The sequence below is a fragment of the Astyanax mexicanus genome, chromosome 23, assembly GCF_023375975.1.
Source record: "Astyanax mexicanus isolate ESR-SI-001 chromosome 23, AstMex3_surface, whole genome shotgun sequence".
NCBI lineage: Eukaryota > Metazoa > Chordata > Actinopteri > Characiformes > Acestrorhamphidae > Astyanax > Astyanax mexicanus.
The window spans coordinates 8631931-8655673 of record NC_064430.1 but is presented as its reverse complement, the minus strand read 5'-3'; the positions used below and the strand labels follow the sequence as shown (position 1 = coordinate 8655673).

The following is a 23743-nucleotide window of genomic DNA, read 5'->3' as shown; positions in this document are numbered from 1 at the left end:
GATATTTAATGTTTTATCTTCATGCCACAGTGTACCACTCCTATTTTTACAACACTTAAAAGACATTATAGCATAGAAGTTTTAAATCAGTGAAGTGCCCCTGATTCCTTGAATTGTTTGATGATTTAATGCACTGTAGAGTATTAGTTCAAGCTAAATACAGATAAATTAAGTAAAACATAATAACCTAAAATGTATTGAGCCCTACGGTTTCTGTGATGTGGAGAATCACAATAAATAAATAAATAAATAAAAATCTGCTAACTGAAAACTGTAAATTTGTTTTAGTACCTGTACCTACTAGAAACCCCAAAATCCTTCAGTTTTTGACACCTATCTGCGCTTACATCACGGGCTGCATGTATATAGCTAGTGTGGGTATGTCCTAAAGACTAGCTTTGAGTAGCTAAAAGTATCAAAAAAACAAAAAAGCACAGATTTAACTGCAAACTTTAGCGCACAGAAGTACCCATGTGTTAAAAATGTTATTTAAATGTCAGTTAAAAAAATCATTTATTTTGTGAGGAACAGAATTTTTTGTGAGGAATTAAGGATTTAGGGGCATTAACAAAAGGATCTTTGGTCTAAAAAATGGGATTTGCTGAAATCGGACAGTTTACAAATGTACAGATTATTATTAATAACTATATAACTACACATATTAATAGTTATATAGTTATTAATGTGTTCTTAATTTATTTTTACAACGTTTTTTTATGTTTTTTTGCTATTGCTATTTGCTAAACTATTTTCAGTTTATACAAAGTAGCCATTTGCGCAAAAATCGTTAAAGAACGGAAACAGAAAAAAATAAAACAGAATTTGGCCAAAAATAAAACATTACCACATGCGATCATTTGTTGTTTTCAGAAAGCCCCCTCCACCTTACCACCCATAGTCAGTAATGTAAAAAAATTTAATGTAAATGTAAATTTTTTTTAACTTTTTTTTTTTATAATTTCATTAACCTTTTTTTCCACTGATGCTCTGCAGTGTGTTTCTGTTGAATTGAGTTTTGTTCCTTTCATGTTTGAGAGTGAATGGTGTAGAGCTCTGTATTGGGCGAATGTGTGAGATCCTGTCTATCTCCTCTGGGTCACTGCCTCGTTTCCTTCCCTTTCTCACCGTCCCCGAGGCAGACTTGCACAATTTGCCTTCTGGACTGTTGTGTAATTAAGAATGTGTCACACACACACGCACACACACACACACAGAGAAAGTGGAAGAAGGTAGTAGTGGGAGGGAGCATGCATGCGTGAACATGTATATGGGTGTGTTTAAGGGTCTCTATACTCTTTACTTTATACAACACTTCTACTATGACTATCTTTATCTGAGCTGTGCTTAAAGTAGGACATATTTACTGCTGTTGTCAGAAGTAGGGTTTTTCCCTTTGTGATGCAATGTTTCTAGCACATTGATACACTTATTTGTGGTGGAGTGTTTGTGAGTGTGTGCACATGCATGCTCATTTAGGTATTGTTGTATCCTGATGAGTTTCTCACACCATTACTGAAGTGCAGTGTATTACAATAATAAGGAAATGTCTTTATATGTTGTAAATTTTAATGTTGTTACAAATTTTCTGAATGTATTTAGTCTTTTATTTCTTTCTTTTCATTGAGATTTTTTTTTGTTAATGATAATCATGTTGAGCTGAGGGCTTTGGTCGAATTCGTGCTACATGTCATAAGCTAAGGTCTTACCTTTTCTAACATCAAATTAAGTCATGAACTGGATACTCAGTTTTAATAGATGCTGTGTTTTAACCCCTTCTTGGATCTTGTGACCTGCATGTTACAGATATAACGATACAGATTGAAGTTAGATACTTGCAGTAAATGTAGATGAGGCAAAAAAAAAACAAGATTGTAGTCATAATACAGACAATGTTTAAAACCAGAAATAGAATAAATCGATACAACAGAGCCAAAAATACAGGTCAAAAAAGAGAAAACACAGTATTAACAGTGCAAGAAGCTAGCCAAAAAAAAAAAAAAAACGTTGTCAAACGAAAAAAAAAAAAAAGTCAATACACCCTGGATTAACAGTGGTAATACTTTGCAAAAACAATACAAAAAAATATATAGAAATTAACAACAGCTGAAAACAATTCTATCTTAAAATTCTGTCAGTGATGAGCCTGAGTTTTTTTTCTACCCTCTACTGTTGTTGATCTAATCTAAAGCTACATGAAGTTTGGAGGTGTGTAGTGATGAACTCTGAAGCTACATGAAGTTTGAAGGTGTGTAGTGATGAACACTGAAGCTACATGAAGTTTGGAGGTGTGTAGTGATGAACTCTGAAGCTACATGAAGTTTGGAGGTGTGTAGTGATGAACTCTGAAGCTACATGACGTTTGGAGGTGTGTAGTGATGAATTCTGAAGCTACATGAAGTTTGAAGGTGTGTAGTGATGAACACTGAAGCTACATGAAGTTTGGAGGTGTGCAGTGATGAACTCTGAAGCTACATGAAGTTTGGAGGTGTGTAGTGATGAACTAATCTGAAGCTACATGAAGTTTGGAGGTGTGTAGTGATGAACTAATCTGAAGCTACATGAAGTTTGGAGGTGTGTAGTGATGATGAACTCTGAAGCTACATGAAGTTTGGAGGTGTGTAGTGATTGGTGTAGTGACTCTGCAGAAAGTTGGTGAACTCTGTGCACTATGCTCCTCAGCATCCACTGACCCCCCTCTGTTATTTTACACTGACAGAGCACAGAGTCGCTGTCGTTCCCAGTCTCTTCCACTATGTTATAATATCACTGACAGTTGGCTGTGGAATATTTAGTAGAGAGTAGTGAAATTTCACGACTGGACTTGTTGCTGCACAGGTGCTGCATCCTTTCACGGTTCCACAGTGCTGGAGTTTACTGAGCTCCTGAGAGTCTGAGACTCATTCTTTCACTAATGTTTGTAGAAGCAGTCTACAGCATGACGACTAGCTGCTGCTTTTGTACACCTGTGAAACCATGAAAGTGATTGGAACATGAGTTTAGTGATTTGGTTGGGTGAGTGAATACTTATGGTACTATAGTGTACAAAATACAATTACTGTTAACAAAGACTCCAAATCATTAACAGGCTGAGTGTATATGATTTTAATGTTTGGCAGTTAAAGGGGAATTCCACCTGAAGTTCAGACTTTCTATAAAATTCAGTCATCCAGACTGGTTTGACGTGAAATGGTTCATTGTAGAGAAACTTGCATATTCAGATTGGTGATGAGAAATATAGCCATGTGATTTACCACCCAGTACCACCTGGTTACCCTACTGCAAAATGTTGTTTTCTTAATTTAACATATATTGTCATGTACAAATGTTGCAACATTTTACTGACACTGATCTTAATTGTCTTTATAGACAATTTATGAATGTAAATGGATGGGCTGATAGATGTGCTGACATTAATTCCAGCAATATTCATATAGGACTTCAAATTGAGTAGAAATTTATCAGAAACATAATGTGTGCCCTCTGGAATCTGAAGTATGCTGCACCTTACTTTAAATCCCATAATTTTATGACACCTTGCCATGAGCACTCGGGCATGCAGGATATGTATTCTTTGTTTGTAACAGGAGTGTATGTGAGGTCCAACCTCATCACAACTGATCCCAGCAGTATTGATTACCCATCTGTGTCAGCAATGGGTGCAACTTAAAAGTACAGGGGTTGGACAATGAAACTGAAAATCCCTGGTTTTAGACCACAATAATTTATTGTGGTGACGGACAGGTCTGGTGGAAACAGGAGAGTTGAGGTGCACATTGAATTTCTGCCGTGATTTGGGCAGCCGAGGTTTTATGTTTTTTGGATACAATGCGGGTTAGCACCCGAACATCCCTTTCAGACAGCTTCCTCTTACAGCGTCCACAGTTAATCCTGTTGGATGTGGTTGGTCCTTCTTGGTGGAATGCTGACATTACCTTGGATACCGTGGCTCTTGATGCATCACAAAGACTTGCTGTCTTGGTCACAGATGCGCCAGCGAAACGTGCACCTACAATTTGTCCTCTTTTGAACTCTGGTATGTCCCCCATAATGTTGTGTGCATTGCAATATTTTGAGCAAAACTGTGCTCTTACCCTGCTAATTGAACCTTCACACTCTGTCTGCTCTTACTGGTGCAATGTGCAATTAATGAAGATTGGCCACCAGGCTGCTCCAATTTAGCCATGAAACCTCCCACCCTAAAATGACAGGTGTTTCAGTTTCATTGTCCCACAGCTATAGGTGCATTCTTTAAAAGAGGTGTCCATAAACATTTGGACACATAGTGTAGTGTATTAGTTTTAAATCTGACCCAGTGACCACAGTATTGTCTGTCAAATCCTTAAAATAGTGCTACTAGTGCTACAGTGTGTACAGTCGAGACAGTACTGTGAGCAGGCCTGCGCTTCACTCCATCCGTGATAGACACGGTCCGGACCAACTGGACCCGGGGCGCTGGCTCGCTCTGCCGTCTGGGCTTTGTTTATCCTGTAACGGTAGCACAGCATGGGATGCCTTAATCAGCGAGCTTTATTTAGAAAGCAAACATACGTTCCTGTTGGCTAAGGCCGCCGTTGGGCAGCACAGCGGACGTCCGCAGCCTGTCGGTGATGTAACCGGCTGCATCGCTGCGAGGCCTGTCCTGACTCAGCTGCACGGGGATATGGGCTGCCTGTGAGATGCTGTGATTGTGGAGGGGACTGAGGTTTGAGGTGTTGAAAGAGCAGCAGCTGGCGATTATAAGCGAGTGGGATTTGCAGCAAGCGAGGAAAACGGCGGACTAGGTGGTCTTGTCCGGTTGACAATCGAGAGCAGGAGTGACCTTAGAACAAATCCCAACTGTGCTCTTTCAGCTCACTGTCCCATCGACTAGCAGCGTCCAGCATCGACTGATAACACACAAACACACACACATATACTTTGTCTCTCAGTCTCTTCCTCTCCCCCATGTACTCGTTCACACTAGAGCTGTGTAATGACACTAAGGTGTGCCATATCGTATTGTGCACAATAATATCTGAAAAAATTCTGACAGGATAAAACCCCATATTATAATATTTTTTATTTTGTTACACTATTACTACTATTATGACACACTATTATACACAACACAAGGAGGGTGAAGACTAGCACACACCTCCTCCGACATGTTAAGTCATCCACCACCTTTTTTCCAACTGATGCTGATGTAGCATCACCGAGTAGCATCACAGCATACTCAGAGGAAAGCGCAGCGACTCGTTTCCGATACATCAGCTCACAGACGCCTTGTGCTGATCAACAACACCCTAGGAATGATGTGTGGAAAGAGAGCCATCTACCCACCCAAAGAGAGCAAGGTCAGTTGTGCTCTCTCGGGGCTACGTCAGCAGATGGCAAGCTGCATGACCGGGATTCGATGACCACATAATCGCGATCTTTCTATCATAGTGACAGCACTTTAGATGGCTGGACTACTTGAAGTCTCCCACACTATTATTATTTTATACAAAATAGTATTTTCTTCAATATATTTAAAAACAAATTTTGCCAAGAATATTGTTGCCATCTCACCCACCTCTACTTGGTGATACTTTACTTAACTACTATATTGCAATTTGTTGCAATACAATAAGCAAGGCGATCTATTGTGATTTGTTTCAGTCATATTTAGGAAAACTAAACCATCTAACTAAAAAGAACAACTTCCACAGGCAATGTTGGGGAGCTGATACTTCTGCAATATATTGAATATTGCAATATTAAAAAAATAGAAGAATTTACACTAGATTCCGCTAGACATCAATAATCATGATGTTAATAATGCAATCTGTGTTTAAATGCTTAAAGGAAAAATAAATTATATTGGGTAGATTTAATTGTAATCTGGTAGATTGTCATATAAAATGAGAACAGTGTTTATTGCATAAAACATTGCACATCCTGTAAATTGCGATATTGCTAATGATACAGTAATGCTAATTGCTAATGTAATTTTTGTAACAGGTCTAGTTAGTCTGTTGTTTCCCAGAATTTTATATATGGCACCTTTAATGAAGAGGCATCAACACTGTGGATCAATGGGACAATTGAAAGGCCCAAAAAGCATCTTTACTGTGATGTTTCTCCTGAAATCATCTTTTCTAATGTTACAGTGAAAGCAGGAAAAGATCAATTAGCATTCAGATATCATGCTAATTACTGATCTCTCATTATTAGCCTGGTTAGCATGTTTGGTGGCTTGGTGGTTGGTTTAATAGTGTGGATATGTGTAACATCAGAAATCCCTCACAAAAGCCTGTGCTCGCTGCAGCCGCCATTGCTGCGAGTTGCTGTGTCAATAGGCCCGCAGGTGTGGGCTGGTTCCAGGCCTGCGTCAGGAACTCTGTAAGTGTGTGTGTGTGTGTGTGTGTGTGTGTGTGTGTGTATAAGAAGTGAAGGCACTTTGCCAGCAGTTCTTAGAAACATGAGTGGAATAGAAGTCTGTTCAGAGAGCTGCCTGCCAAGCTACTGCATGCACAGTCATGATGAATTCAGGCCACAATTATGGTAATCACTGTACTTTCAGTTTATTGGCTGCGGGTTCGAGAGTTGTCACATATGTGAAGTGCATTCTTCTTATAAAATGTAAAGCTTCTGAATGCAGGTTAAACGCCTGTCGAAGTGAAAGAATGCAGGCGCTCTGTTTTGGCGCCAATTGAAAGTGCAGGAACTGTGAGTGAAGCCTGCAGATAGTGAGAGGGTGCTGCATCACAGTGGAGACCCAGGCTTAGGTTACACCTGTCCCCACACAAAAGAAGTGCACACACACACACACACACACACACACATGCATGTTGAAGCCAGGATGTTGTGTAAGTAATGTAGTTCAGGAATTGACCTCGAGAGGAAGTTAGGTTTGCACTTTCCAGCCCAAAGTTAAAGCAAAAACTGTTTGTCTGAAGACTGTCACGATTGCTCATAAATGCTGAGCGATTATATTATCGAGGGATGGAACAAATATTGCAAAAATATGCCGTGTTTTTTTAGAAACATTATTTTTTCTGTCAGCAAACAAAATTACATTTAGGTTATTTAGTTTATGCAATGTTTAAAAAAGTGGAAGAATTGTTTTTTTTTTTTTTTATTAAAATTCCTGTATTAGTTATTGGGCATTTTGTTTATGTATTGTCAGATGCTTGTGGTAAAAAAGCAAAGGCCAAACTTGGTCAAATCTTCAAAGGAAAAACACAGTCCAAAAGGGAAAAAAAAGCAAGATGAAAAACTTGGTCCAAAAAAAACAGAAGAAAGAAAATACCATGTTAACAAAGCACAAAAGGGGAAATCTAATAAAAAAAAACAGAAAATGGGTCAAGCATGGATAAATACTGCTCAGTATGCAGCTGGACAATGTTGCCAATACTTCGCAACAGGCTTGACATACAGAAGTTCAGAGTTGAAATGAAGTATAACTCAGGTGAAGCTGAGCTAACCTTTAAGTGTTGATTGTCTGGCTAAGGCACAACATGACTGGTTGGTGCACCCCGGGTGTTGGAGTTGCAGCATGAAAGTGAAAGAGTTTGTGGAAGGACATAGAAAGTTGACAGTTCGGCTTATATAGAAAATATAATTTCGTTGTATCCCTTCCATTGTCCAGTGTTTATTACATGTTTATATTAGTATCATTTTTATTTTGTAAAATACTGTAAAAAACAAATCAGAGTAGAGCTAATTTTTTTAATGTTCTGAACATCTACAGCTGACATGCTACACCTCCTTCTCTATAGTTATAAATGTGGGGGTGTCCTTATGTTTTTTCTCACAGAAAAGCTTTTTTTATTCTTTTTCTATTGTAGAAGTGATGTGTTTATAAAAGTAAATTTTCTTCAATATGTTTAAATATTTTCAAAAGTACAAAAAGATTTTTTTGTATATGTAAATGTGTGTGTATGTGTGTTTTATGACTGCAACTAAAGATTATTTTGGTAGTCGACTAATCTGATGACTACTTTTTCGATTAGTCGACGATTATTTCTGCCATGTCCTCCACTTTAATGATAGAATGATAAAACGATAGAAACAGCTGAACATGAGATTTAAAAGGCATTTAAATGTCTATATGTTGTTAAAAAGTGAAAATTACTGATATTTAGTGGTTAAAATTGTAATCTGTAGTGTTTGGGAACTTTTGGAGTGAGCCATTTACCCATCTCCCTTTTGCACTTTGTATAATGCAGTACTGTAACAAATTAACGATTAGTCGACAATGACATTGTTGATTATATCAAATAATCGATGCAGCCCTAGTGTGTGTGGGGGGGGGGGGGGGGGGGGGGATTTGCACCCTGACACAGCTTTCCTGCACTGTGTGTATGTGTGTGAGTGTGTTTATGTGTATTCCAGTGCTGTCTGAACAGAGAGTGAAGACTTGAGCAGCACTGTCTTATCCGCTAATGAGTGTGCCGGTGTGACGTCACATCCGAGACAGGGAGAGGAGGGTAGCAATGGCTGCTGAATGGTTGTGGGCAGTGAAAGGGCTGGCCGGTGCGTGCGTCATACCGCCGGGCCGAAGGGGCATGGAGCGGCACGCTGTAGAGTTTTCCTGCTATTATTAGCTTAGGTACAGCAAAGCTGCTTAGGGCTCTTTATTTAACCGGATAGGCAGACTGATGTGGGACTCAGCGTCTGCTGTAAGCAGGCCGGGACCGGGGCACTCCACACCCTCCTGCTGATCTGAGGACTGTGCTGTTGGTGGTACACTGTGTAGTTGGTGAAGTGGGTTTGTACAACTTGTATTAAGGGATGTCCATGTCTGTATCCGTATCCGATCCAGTGGGTTGGGATTGGTGCGATTCCAGGTATAAACTGTGGGTCAGATTCCTGGGATCCCAGGGCACGGTTTAAGCCTAGTCGTAGACTAAGAACTTGATACTTCAGTAGTTCTCATTTCCCCTTATATATCTACTAGAGACTGATTATATATGTCCAGTATCATTTATTTTACTTTAATCCTGGATATATGGAGATATTTGGAGTGCATTGTTAGTATCATGACAAACTGGGTCATTGACTTTTGTTACAAATCTGATAAAAGTCTTGTACTTGTATTATATTTGGGGGTGTGCCATATCATATCGTATGCAATAATAGGATTTAATTTTTATGTTGTTGCAGTAGTGTATTCCTGAAATATTTTTTGTCATATAGCCAAGAGTATTGTTATTGCATATCATTAAAAAATCATATCGCTCACCCCTGCTTTCAATAGAAAATCTCCATTTAAAATGCTAGAAAACTAGACTTTTTCCACAGAAGATTTTTACATTTGAACTTTGCTATGTCCTGTATCATCACCTATGCTCTGATGGTTGCATCCTCTTATACTTGACACTGATTGGTTTTTAGAATGTTGTCATGTCAGTGATTTCCAGTGCCTTTCCAGGTTTTGTGCTAAATCCAACTGCCTCCTTGTAAATGTACATCATGCAGCAGAATAGGCATATCAGAATAATCTATAGTCACAGTAGATACAGTAAAGAGTAACGAGTGTAATTGCTTACACCCTTACTACTGTGTTGCATGCATGTAAATGGGAGTAAGATTTCGGTGCAGTAGCAGTTATTTTTCTTCTTCTATTGTTTATGGGTGACTGCAGACTACGTCAAATACCTGTCATTTGAAAATCTTGAAATTCTGAACCATCTGAAAAGGTGTTTTCACACTGCAAACAAATTGAACCATGGTTCAGATGATCCAGACAGAGACCACCTCTCCTCTTTTGGTTAGAACATTTTCTGGTTCTTTATTCCATACCAATCAGGAGAGGTTTAGAATCAACTGAATATCAACTAAGCATTTTTGTGGATTCTAAATTCTCTGGATTGATGCAGAAGTTTAGGGGTTAGTTTGAGGATACATGGTCTACTCTAATGGTGATGTGCACTATATGTTGTTCAATTTGGGTCATCTAATTGGCCCCTTGTTTTGCCTGTCGTCAGTTCCTTCCCGTCTCTTGTTTTCCTCTTATCTCTCGAGGCAGGTGGTCCTGCCCTGGCCAGAGCAGGGTGCTTTCCCACTTGGCTTCAAGATGAGGTCATAAGCAGATATCAAGTATCTGTCACTGCCCTTACAGAGTTCAAGTGTGTGTTTTGGAGGGGGGTGGGGGAAGAGCCGAGGGGGCGTGTGATGAAGCAACTTTCAAGAGGGCACCAGGTCTCCTGTAAGACTCATCCACAACCTGCTGTCTTAAAAAAGAACTAGGAGCAACAACAAAGGGCTGTGCAGAAGTCAGACGATAAAGATTAGATTAAATTCTGCAGCGCTAGAGCACCCCCCATCCCACATACTACTTTGTAACAAAGCATACCTATACTATATAAAATGCCTGTAGAAAAAGCTGATAGATACCATGCTGAAGTTTGCAGAATATCATTTTCACACTGTTTACATAAATTAAACTATATCTTCACAAACTTCCTGTTTTCCTGCTTTAAGATACAAGCTGTACAGGACTAGGATAGTAATGTTAGCTGAGGTAACTTAGGGTGTACTCACACTGGACATGGTTTGGTTGAACAGTGAACTGTGCTGGCTGCATTAACACTGTGTTTAAACAATCCGTGCAAAAGTATTTCAACACTTCGTTCTACCTCACTCTATAACATTTGCTCAATACTGTCTCCCTGTCTAACAAACACGCAAAATAATAAAGGTGTTCCAAATAGATGTTGGGAACGGGAGATTTTAAACTCAGGATGAAGGCTCAGTGTTGGTCTAAGGAAATGACAAGGGGTTTGAATCTTTGGAACAAGTTTTTAAAACTTTTTTTATGTTGAATATTTCCTGTGGAATTAAGTCCACATATCATAAATCTGATTTATATATATACGAGTCTTGCCGAAGGGACACCTGTACTTTGTTTACATTACTTTGGTTTAAACAGCTAATTTTAGCGCCCTGTCTTTAAGACAATGTTTTTCTAATCCTTATTTTAATTTGGCTATTAAAGTTGTGTTAACAGGCCGGCAGCCAGTGACAAATTGCTGCTAAATTGAAAAAAAAAAATGAACTGTGAATGTGTGGAGAAGAAAGGTGGTATTGTGTGTACTAAGAAAGAGTCGAGCTGGATGGAAAGCGATGTTCTTCAGTAGGCAGAAGTGCTGACTGAAGCAGTGTGGGTAAGAGAGAGAAAGAGAAAGTTTGTAATGCTAGCTTTTGCATTTTTACATTAATTTAATATGTAACTACAGTATGCAAATTAGTTGTATAAGGTACATTATAGCTGCATGGTTTTACGCTGGGGTTTTGGCAATATGATTGTAGTTTATGGTATTGGCACACACTTTGTTATTACACAATACACAATATACTAGGGCTGCAATTTGAATAATTTGCAACTGAATATTTCGGTAGTTGATAAATCTGCCTATTTTTCCGATTAGTCAACAAATGGACATGGATTAAACCTGTGCAGATATGTAAAAGAGGCTTTATTAAAGAAATGCAAAACAGCGTGCTAAGAATTGAGGTAAATATTTTATTTAAAAAAAAAAAAAAACATACACAAAATAAATTTGTTGCAATTCATCTCTAATCAGTACAACACTCGGCAGTGTGAGTGACATTGAACAGAGTATTTATAGAGTATGTAACAGGTGGAAGCAATCAGTATTCTGGTGACCTCTCCCGGATTTGAATCGTGTGATGAAGCTGTTCCAAGCTTCAAAATGATAGAAAGAGCTGAATTTAGAGATACAAGATGTGTAAATATGAAAACTACTGATATTAGGTGAGAATATTTGTAATCTGTGGGAGCCGATCCTGATACATAAAGATTTATACATTTAGGAAACTGATATTGGCAATACTTATACATTTCTATTGATTCATTCATTTTTTTATATATTAAATGTAAATATTTTTAAATTTAGCATATTTTAGTCCAGTGCTACTTCAACATTCAGCTCAATTTTTATCATTGCAAAAGCCTAAAGTTGCTATATGACAATTCCCCCAGTTGTTCCACTCGTTTATTTTTTCTGTTTTCTTTTATTTTGGGTTTTTACACCTGTTGCTCAATGATGGATAATGCTCTGTACAGGAAATGATTGCCTTGTCTCATTGTTGGAATCGGACATGAACAAATGAGTCACTGCATGTGAAACATAGTTCCAAGAAGTTGGGAGAGCACAGTGAATGAATGGAGGCTGTGTGTGCTGAGGAAAGGGGAGATAATGAAACAGACAGATGGTTATAGTGATGTACTGTACAGTATGCTGTGCATCCTTCCTAGGTCAAAGTGCAGGCCTGGCGTGTGTCCCGTCCATCAAGCAAGCTGTGTTGTTGTAGAGACAGAGGCATGTCTTGTGACATGGAGAACTTGTGGGGTCGCTATAAATAAAGCCGCCACCACAAAGAAGACTGCAGGCTGAGACTTCACATTGCTTCACATTTATTACGTTCCTCAGAAAAGTATATTTTGCCTAATTATATACTGTGTTTCAACTGTTTGTTGTACTTTTTCGATACTGATATAATTCCTATATTATTGTGCTTCTCTAAAAAGAATTGTTATATAATGCGACTGCCACAGCAAACCTCAAAATTAACTAATGATCTGTTGCATTGCTTTATACTACCTAGACCAGGGGTGTCCAAAGTTTTTTTTTGTTGGGGGCCAGAAGGAGAAATATATTTGAAGTTACGGGACACAGACTCTGTAATAAAACAAATAATGAAATATAGCCGCAAGCGGCAATCATCGGGTTCAAGCACCAACTTGCACAATGGTGCCTACTGGAGCATTGAATGGTGATGTGTAAGAAGGTCTAATATGATTGGAGATGCCCTGTCACATTTAGAAATTATCAAGTTTTTCACCTGTTATTAATGTTGAGCAGAGGCCTTTCAACCTGATCAGTGCTTAAATTCACATGTAAATCTAGTGAACTTTGTAGGATATTCATTAAGTGAGTTAGAACTAGTCAAAAGGTGTCTACATGTTATTGGTATTGATCAGGTGGCTTCAACCAGAATGTTCACAAAGTGGTATTCAGATTGACCTTTGAACCTTTGCAGAACAAGCTAAAGTGTTTGACCAAACAAGTTTAAATTAACACAAAGGAGTGAATGTTCTGATATGACATGTAATTACGAAGTTATTATAAATCTAGTTCTGAATTAAATGGCGCTTCATCAAGCACCAACTAGCACAATGGTGCCTACTAGAGCATAGGATGGTGATGTGTAAGAAGGTCTAACACAATTGGAGACATTCTGTCACATTTAGAAATGATCAAAAGTCTTTCACCTGTTATTAATGTTGAGAAGAGGCACAAAGGAGTGAATGTTCTGATATGACATGTAATGTCAAGTTATTCTTAATCTAGTTCTGTATTAAATGGCGCTTCATCAGAGTGATATTGTACAGAGGTCTTTAACATTGTGATATTACACCAAATACTGCAGAGTTACAGCAATTTAGGTTAGAAATTCCAAAGACGCACAGATTGCTTGATGCCTGGAGAGTATTGTATGTGAAATTTTCACAAATGTTTTTAATGAACATTTACCTAGAGACTCTACAGTGTGCAGCAAGACTGAAATGGAGGTGATAGGCCAAATATCCAGAGAGTAGTTTCAATATAGCTATTTTCAAACAATTAGCAATTATGAATGAACAAAGCACTTTTTAAACATAGTTGTATTGAGAAATTTGTCAGAGCCACTGTACTAAATATGGCAAAAACAATTAGATGTCAAAATAGTACAGCATGATTGACATATACTCGTTTTTTTGGAACAGCGCCCCCCAGTGGGCGGATTGTTTCAGCACTTTGCAGGTCACTACAGTGTCTCCACCTGAACATAACTGCCAAATATCATCCAGATTGGGCAACATTCAGCCTGCCAAAATGTCTGCTGAATGCTGATTGGCTGATGGTGTTCAGCCATGTTGATTGATTAAGTTGCCCTTTGAACATCCTTTAGAGGCTGTATGATAGATTCTGCATGCAAAGTTTCAACTTGCTAGGTTGCACGGTTGCTGAGAAACAGTGCTCCAAATTTACCTCTTGAAGTGAATGGGGCATATATCCGGAAGGACTAATTTGCATATGGCGGCCATATTGTTTACATATTTCAACCTTTTCTTAATGAATATTGAAGCGCATGCTCTCACGAGTGTTTTGATACCAAACATGCCAGGATTGGTCAAAATTCCTAGGACTAGTTTGCAAAAGTAGGTTTTGCATATTATGCAAATTAGCAAAAAATCTATATAGACGGAAGTGCATGGTCCAAATTGGAAAGTTGTTGGTATTGACCCAAGGAATCCATCAAAAAAAGAATTTTGAATGTAGGTCTTATGGTTTTTGAGTTATTGAGAAAATTGTGAAAAATTAATTTCCTTGTTTATAGCGCCACCACTTGACCAATCGGTGCCATTTTTGTTGTCCACCGAGATGCACTGATCCTACATCTACCTACCAAGTTTCATTTCTCTATGACTTACGGTTTAGGCTGCACAACTGTTTTTTCAGGAGAAAAAGAATAATAATAATAATAATAAGAAGAAGAAGAAAAATCTTAGCAAAAACAATAGGGTTCTACGCACCTTCGGTGCTTGAACCCTAAATATACCACTTTTATACATTTTCCTGATTACTTTCAGCGCACCCTCTCCGCTTCTCTTTGGCCCGTTTTTATGCGCTACAACTGCTCACCCTCTCCGCTTTTAGACTCTTTGGCCCGTTTTCCTGCGCTATAACTGCGCACTCTCTCCGCTTTTAGACTCTTTGGCCCGTTTTCCTGTGCTATAACTGCGCACCCTCTCCGCTTTTAGACTCTTTGGCCCGTTTTCCTGCGCTATAACTGCGCACCCTCTCCGCTTTTAGAGTCTTTGGCCCGTTTTCCTGCGCTACAACTGCACACCCTCTCCGCTTTTAGACTTGTTTGTCCGTTTTCCTGCGCTACAACTGCGCACCCTCTCCGCTTTTAGACTCTTTGGCCTGTTTTTCTGCGCTACAACTTCAGTCTTGCCGCTTTTAGACTCTTTGGCCCATTTCTGACACCTAGCGTTCAAACTTTGAATCTCACATTATAAAAACCTGCTTAACAGCGGGCCAACTTTCATTCTATGTCTAAAATACCTTGCGGGCCGCTCCAAAAAAGGAAACAGGCCGCAAATGGCCCACGGGCTGTAGTTTGGACACCCCTGACCTAGACTATTACATAATACTCCTGACTTCTTTATTCTAAGTAGGTATCAGTGTCTGTTTTAGTAAGCCCAAAAAAACACATTCTCATACTCGTACTCGGTTTAAAAAATATATATATATATATATCTAAGACATATATGCGTACTCTATTCAAAACAAAATAAATAAGAAGGCATTGTGATTATAAGACAAATTTGAGTTTTAGACAGCACATCTTTTTTGAAGAGGTTGATATGGATAACAAAACTAAACTGTGATATATTGTGGTATCACAAGTCCTCACATTTTTAAATACCCTGGTCAGTCTTGATAAAGCAGCTCTAAACTGATTTAATTTCATATTATAAGCAGCATTTTACTCAACATTGTAAATGTCCATTCAGAATCTTCATAGAAAGAAAATTGAAGGAAGCTGAATGCATGCTGACAGTGACAGAGCAGGACTAGTGAACAGAGAGCTGAACTGGGTCCAGCCCCTTTTCATCCACTGAAGCCTCATCAATAACATAGTTAATATAGAAAGAGTATGCTGTGTGCGTGTGTGAATGTGTGTGTGTGTCTGTTTGGTCTTGTGCTTGTAGTGTTATTAATAGGACCAGTCTTTATGAAGTGGTAACACCTCAATCCTGCACCTGTGTATGAATGTTCTTCCTGACTTGGTGTGTGTGTGTGTGTGTGTGTAGTATTTGTGTGAGTGGGTGTGTTTTTCTTGGTTTTAAAAGTGCTGACTTTTCACCTCAGCACTGTTTTTTTAGTCCCTGTTTCCCTCCTCTTGTTTACTATTTTGATATCATTTGCTATTTTTACACTTTCACCCTTCTATTCAGTTATCCGCTTGTCCTATCACTTCTGGCACGCTCTCTCTCGCCCTCTCGCTCTGTTTGATATAAAGAGATCAGCATTGTTTGCGCACTATGGTACTTTCTTTAGTTGACCTGGTGCTGGAGTTATAGTCTGGGTGGATTCCCTGGTGTCTTGTTTGTAGACAACCGAAATCATCTTCGGTCAAGGCAACCATAAGAGCACTCCAATAAAGGAGAGAGAGAGAACAGTGGAAAGAATAGATAAAGAAAGAGAGAGAGAGAGACTGAATAACCTGCCTGGCTGTTTGCTTTAATCTGTCTTATCAGTCTCCTGGGACTCCGGCCTTGAAAGATAGAAACAGATGGCATGTTAGCCACGCCCACACTGGGTGGGAGGGGGGTTGCTTGATTTGCTACCTCAGTGACGAAAGCAAGTCGAAGTTGAATTAAGTTCACGCTGTTGAAGTCTTGAGTATGGTGAAGAGGAAACTAGAAAACTAGCATATATCATTGCTCATGTTTAATGAGTGTTATTATTATAGAGAGTTCTACTCTGCATATGTTACCTTTGGGGATGCATGATATTGAAAAAAACTGAGATTGTGATATTACGATACTGTAATATACATTGCAATACTAAATAATACAGTATTATTCTCCAGAAGTATATACAACATTGGGTCTGTGTATTTGCAAGAACCTGGTGGGAAATGTACCAGACATGACCTGGACTTTATCCTGACAGCTCTCTAGTACAAAGTTAGTGTAATATATGGTACAACTTTTACCAAAGTTTTTGGGTTCTCATACATGTCTTTTTTGAAATTTTGGAAACCTGATTTTTACTGAAGTTGTACTAGACATTACCCAAACTTTATCCTGACAGCCCCCTAGCACAAAGTTAGTTTAATGTCTGGTACAACTTATCTGGTTTACCAAAGTTCTGGGTTTTCAAACATGTCTGAAAGAGGCTATAGGCTCATCCAATCAGAAAAGTGGGATCTGAATTCACTGCTATCTAGTAGGCAGGGTTTATACACAACACAAAATCAACCAGTTTGACACCAATCTTTACACATATTTACAAGTATTGCAAAATAGAAATACTATTTTACACCTCACCTCCCCCCATCCATGTCATGATATTAATCATTCATATTTATATGTATCACTCTACTCATCATATGCATATCCTTTCTTTCTCTCTTATTTCAGATCTGGAGCCGGATGACAACACATCCTTCTACATCCTAAATGTCGGTCAGCCTCCTTCACTGACCAACCAGTCCCTTGGTGTCCAGAGGCATGGAGTCCAGCTGCACACACAGCCCCTGCAGCCGCTTCTCAAACCCTATGAGCCCATTTATGACCCTCATGACTCCAAATATCCCCTTACTGGAGGGGGAGGTGTTGGGGGAGGCGGAGGTGGCCCACCCAAGGCCTTCGAATGCCCAAGCATCCAGATCACCTCCATTTCCCCGAGCTGCCAGCAAGAGATGGAAGTGAGCGAGGATGAAATGAGGGCAAAGGGTCCTGATGGGGACTACCACGACCGCCCCCTCTCCCGGGATCACCTGTACCTGCCGCTGGATCACTCTTACCGGGACTCGTCGCTGAGCCCCAGCCCGTGCAGCAGCTTGTCTTCTCGCAGCTGGTTTTCAGATGCTTCTTCGTGTGAGTCCATCTCTCATGTCTACGACGATGTGGAGTCGGAGCTGAACGAGGCGGCAGCGCGGTTTACCCTCGGATCACCCCTGGCATCACCTGGTTGCTCTCCTCAGGGTGGCCCCATGGAGGAACCATGGCACCAGCAGCAGGCACAGCAGCATCATCACCATCCAGCCTTCACTCACTCGCTCTCTCACCCTCACGCCCACTCCCTCTCACCCCGCGGCTCACCTTGCCACTCTCCACGGACAAGCGTGACCGACGAGAACTGGCTCAGCCCTCGTCCACCTTCACGCCCCTCCTCCCGGCCCACCTCGCCGTGCGGCAAGAGACGCCACTCCAGCGCCGACATCTGCTACCCAGGTTCGCCACACCACTCCCCAACTCCCACGCCTGGGCCCTCGCCCCGGGGCAGCGTCACAGAGGACACATGGATCGGGAGTCCCTCCATGGGCATGTCACCCTTCCAGTGCTGCCCTGCAGACACAGACATCCCCTCCAAGACCAGGAAGACATCGCAGGACCGCACAGCTGTGATGCAGTCTGGGAAGGGAGAACTCGCTCTAGACGATTCGGGAAACGTGTCCCCACTGCTGGACTCCCCAGCTGAGGAAAGCATGCACGGCTTGAAGAAGGACGGCCCTGGGGAGCAGTTTCTTTCTGTGCCCTCTCACTTCACCTGGAACAAACCCAAACCAGGACACACTCCTATATTCAGGTAAAACTAAAACACCAATATTTGGTATGTTAACAAAACAATAGGGCCACAGTGTCACATTAAGCTTTACTTGGACTTTATCTTGACTGGATCCAAGTACAAAATCAAGGTAATGTCTTGTGCACCTTTGGTTAACTGTGTTATTGTAAGTTCTGGGTTATTGTACATATCTGAACTGACTTTATGCTGAACTTCTTTAACTTAAATAAGTTGTGCTGCACATTTTCCTGACTTTATTCTGACAGCCGCCTAGTACAAAGTCCGGGTAATGTGTGGTACAACTTATTTGGTTTACCAAAGTTCTGAGTTACTGTGTAAGTCTAGAAAGGGATTTCGGCTTATCCAGAGCTTCTGTAACGCAAATATGTTGTAACAGACATTACTTGCACTTTATTGACATCCTCTAGCCCAGAGAGTCATATTCTATTGGCATTACTTCTCTATGGGGAGTAGACAAGCTACGTGTGTGGATTTTCTTTGATCTTACCAATCAAGCCATCAAACCAAGCTGAACTGCTTGAATTTTTGCACCAGAAGTGGCATAAAGTTATCCAAAAGCAGTGTGTAAGACTGGTGGAGGAGAACATGCCAAGATGCAGGAAAACTGTGATTAAACAGGGTTTAATCCACTAAATTAACAGGGTTATTGCACTAAATATTGATTTCTGAACTCTTAAAACTTTATGAATATGAACTTGTTTTTTTTGCATTATTTATGTTCTGAAAGCTCCTCATCTTATTTGTTATAAAACTACAATGTTCATTTTACTTGAACATGTACCTATAAATAGCAAAATCAGAGAAACGGATTCAGACACTGAAGTGGTCAGAGCTGTATATATACAGTATATTTCTGTTGTCAGTGTAGTGGCGGGGACGTGGTAGAGCACATGGTCTCTATAACTGTAAATCAACAAGGATCCTTTAGAAGTGCTGTTCTCACACATGCTCCAGTACTACACACTGTCTCTGTCTCTCTGTCACACACACAAACACACCCTCTTTTACGGCGCTGTCTGTGTGCACGCTGTCAGCTCCTCTGCCCAAACAGGCCATGAAAGCTTCAGTCAGCCAAGCACGCCGTGTCTGTTCTGCTTAACCCCCCCGTCACAGCCATACTCACACACAACAGTGACATGATACATGATCTGGCCATCTGATCCCGCGGCCTCGGCAAGCAGACCTGCTCCTGCTGTGTGTGTGTGAGTGTGAGTGCGTTTGTGTGTCTGTGTCAGTGTGTTGTGTGTGTGTGTGTGTGTGTGTGTGAGATGGAAGGCTCTGGAAGCCTACTTTTTCGGAGCAGATGGTCTTTGTGGAAGTGTTGGCAGAGAGCTGTGGTGCAGAGATATCTGGGGAAACAGGGCTTAGAGGAGCACATCTTCACACTAACCAAACCTTATTTCAGACACTCTCACACGGGCTCATGCTCACAGTTATTTTTTACAGTGCTGTGTATCGGGTCCCTTTCATTATTACAGTATTGTCACTGAACAAACTGTACAATCCTGTATGATACGGTGGGTGGAAAAAAAGAAAGTTTTTATTTTGAACAGAGTTGTGCAGCCTACATAATGCTCCCTGTACTGTTATATACGTACTGTTATATATTCCCTCCTGACGTAGAAATTACATCCTGTACTGCATTGAATGTACACTTGCACTATGCATCTCAGCATCTGTTGACCCCGCTCTGATCTCATCATTTTACACAGACAATGCGAGTTGCTTTCTTTCTTTTCCAGTCACTGTGTTATAATAATATCACTGACAGTTGGCTGTGAAATATTTAGTAGTGAGAAGTGAAATTTTATGACTGGACTTGTTGCTGCACAGGTGCTGCATTCTATCACGATACCACAGTGCTGGCGTTCACTGAGCTCCTGAGAGCCTGAAACTCATTCTTTCACTAATGTTTGTATTTTGCATGTCTAGGTTCCTGCTTCTGTAATCATGGAAGCGATTGGAACCAATAATTGGAGTTCAATAATTTAGTATAGTTTATTTATAGTGTGTTTGTATGAAAAGTCACTCTGGTCGAAGTCAATTAAACCTTTTTTCTTGTAATTGGCTCTAGTTATCGGTACATCTAGATGATGCCGATGCTAACATTTTCAAAATGTTTCCACAAACCTACCCCACAATTGTCGTACAATGCCGATACTGAGACATGCATTGTTAGCGGGCTAACAGGTAATAACCATTTAGCTGTGCAATGGAAAGCTGGCTTAAGAGCTACACTTTGCCTGGCAGGCTTAGCAACGGTGTACAACTAAAGTTTCTCGCTGGTAAACGTTGGTTCTGCATTACTTTATTGGTTTTCTGATGTTTCTGTAGAATGCATATACATATATATTCTCTGTGCAATTGCACAAACTGAGCATAATACAGGTATAACTGTTTATAACTGGTTTATCCCCAATAACTAATATCCCCTTTTTACTGCTTTTTATGTTTCAGTTCCTTAAGTTTATAACTGCTTATAACAGCTTATATGATCCCTATTAATTCACTACTAAATTACTGCTCTGTCCTAGTGCACATGCACTGTCTGTGCCCTCTAATCACAGTCCAGAGGCTCTCTGAATCCATTCAGAAGAGCAAGGCCCTCCATACCTTTAAAATGGCTTGGGCACAAAGCCTCCATTGACCAAATGTCAGAAACATGTGCCACTTTTTTCTTTTTCTTTCCTCCTGCCTTCCTCCTTTTTCCCCTTCCCCTCCAATGTAAATGTCAAGGCTTTTATTCATCGTTCAGTTTTCCAGTGCGCTCTGAGCCAGCGCTCTGACAAAGCCTCATCACTCCTGAAGAGACTTTCGCCCTGCTGCTGCAGCATCTGGAGAGTTAGGGAAACGTATTACCCGAGTTGGTTGTGTTTTACAGACTGTTTGGCCAGTGTGTGCAGTTTCTCCTTCTTCTGGTGACTGTTTGAGTGTGTGTGGGAGTGTGTGTGTCTCCGTGCTTTGACATAGAGGACTCATTTTGGTGAGATTTATGCGCAGAGGAAAAATGTGGTAAGCTTTGCTGGCCACTGAAACAGCAGCGTCAACGGCACACACTTTCACAGCGCGCCAGAATAAAGCAAAACACGCGCCGAAGCCAATACACACACACACACACACACTCACACACATACATTTTCTCTCCATCTGTCATGCGCACACTTCCACACTCATTTGTGTTTGCACACACACTCGCATTTACTTCAATTAGTCTGAAAACATCCCTCCTCCTGTAACGGACGCTTCAACTTGTTTACTGTTGTACGATAAGTGTACACTGAATTGCAGCATTGTTTGGATTTCCAGTAGAGATGGGACTAAACCAATCCTGTATCAGTATTAGGCCCAATATTCGCATAATTAATGTATCAAATCCAATCTAGATTCCAATGCACAACTTGCGTTGAACCATAAACTAACCATAATGTTAATATGAGACACAGCACCAATTCCAAATTCCAAAGGTGCACATTGTGTGAAATGTGTGAAAGGTGTGAAAATTAGGGGTAGGTGATATGGCACGATATTTCAGGGTTCACAATATTCAAAAATATTGCCAATATTATTGCATACGATACGATATGGCACACCCTTACCTCCAGGTCTGTACACAGAGATTAAAATAAGCGAGTTTCATCAAAACATTCAGGATTTAAAATGCTAGAGTTCATTATTGTTCATGAATTGTGCTCAGAAAGCAGAAAACATTAGCTTGTTTAGGCTAACGATGTAATGGCTCATAACTAGTGGAAGCTGTTAGTTAGCTCTGATTATCTGTTGTCCTATCAAGGGAAGGTTTATTTTTTTTAACTTTCAGTATAAGTCAACGTAAAAAGGTTTTTTCTTAGTATTTTTGGATTTTTTTTCTGGTGGTCTGTTCATCATAAAGTTTTCACACAAAATATAGAACAACTAGCTAATTCATTCACATCATGCCAAAAAGTGAAAAACACAGAAATAGAGATACTAGGTTTCTGTGTCTGACAGCCACAAGATGTCTAATGATTATACAATGTTTTTTTTTACAGTCAGAAACACACTTGCTGCTGTGATAAATAGCCTAAAGCAGTTTTTCACAGAACTGTTTACATATAAAAATATAAATAGCCTAAATATTAAATGTTTTTTTATTAAGTGCTCAATGAAAATAGGATCATTTTACCTAATGTTTTACTCAGATGTCCTGGTTAAGGCCTGATGATTCAGTTATTGGTGTCTGCTTGTGCTCCGTGACTCAGACTGGAGCTCCACAAACTGGAGAGCCCCAGGTCCAGTGATTCATGCTCTACCTCTGCTTTTTACCCATACACACATTACTGCCACATTACACATTTACTGTAGTAGATGCTTTATCGTAAGTGCCTTAAATCTAATTTACACATAGCACTTTATGGGTCTCTGCGGTGGTGTTTCAGTGCTGCTCAGCCGACTTGGAGTGACGCACCGTCCTTAGGGGCAAACTCCTTTCTGTGATTTGGATCAAAGGGGGTTGGTTTACTGGCCTGGAGCTCATAACCACTGAGTCAGTGCAGAAGGTTGTGGGTTTTATATTAATATCAATGTTACGTGAGTCATATTTCAAATACACCATATCCAATTGAAGTCTTTTTCATTATAGTTTTTTTCATTTCATTAAAGTAGAGAAAAACTAGAAATCTGGTTAAGATCCTGAAACCGAAACCTTAATAAATGATACCTACAAGTCTTGTCTCAGGTTCAAGATTTGGAGATTTATAGACTAAGAGATTAAGAAGCAAAGAAAAGACTAAATATTGTGGATGGTGTGGCGCAGTGGATAACACCACCGCCTGCTTGTGAGCTACCACATTGAGTGGGAGACTGGGGTTGAATTCCCGGCCTGGGTGACTAAATGCTGTGCTTCACCAATAAGAGTCCTTGGGACTCCTAACACTACATTGGCCCAATTCTGTAATAGGAATAACTTTGTAAGTCGCTTTGGATATGAGCTAAATTACATAAATGTAAAAAAAAATGTTTAAAAAAATCCACAATTACACACTACATTGGCTATATGATACATGATTTTACCCTGTTTTTTGGCTCTAGTTTTTAGTCTAGCTGAGTATGTGCCGTTATGTTGGCCTTCTAATCGAGTTTTAGAACAGTCTGAGCATAATCCAGCAGTATGTACTGTTAAAATTTGAGTGGATTTCATCTTAAAGGTTACACTAACTAAATTTGTTTGCATCAGACACAGCAGTGCTGCTGGAGTTTTTAAACACATGTTTTATTGGTGGACTGAAAATATAGTCCACCAACCAGAAATATATCCAGCCATCAGTGTCCTGTGGACAGTGTCCTGTGGGCAACCTCACGTGGACAATGTCCTATGACTGTTGATAAAGGGTCAACACGAACTG

At 40.0% G+C, this 23743-nt stretch overlaps 1 protein-coding gene across 2 annotated transcripts in view; it reads left to right on the top strand.

Moving 5' to 3' along the window:
- The window catches only part of nfatc3a (nuclear factor of activated T cells 3a), a 130617-nt gene that overhangs the window by 20917 nt on the left and 85957 nt on the right, over nucleotides 1–23743 (top strand). For both annotated transcript variants that reach the window (XM_007246891.4, XM_022667104.2), the window contains exon 2: nucleotides 17192–18362. In XM_007246891.4, the coding sequence (XP_007246953.3) occupies nucleotides 17192–18362 (1171 nt within the window). The remainder of the gene's footprint in view (nucleotides 1–17191; nucleotides 18363–23743) is intronic.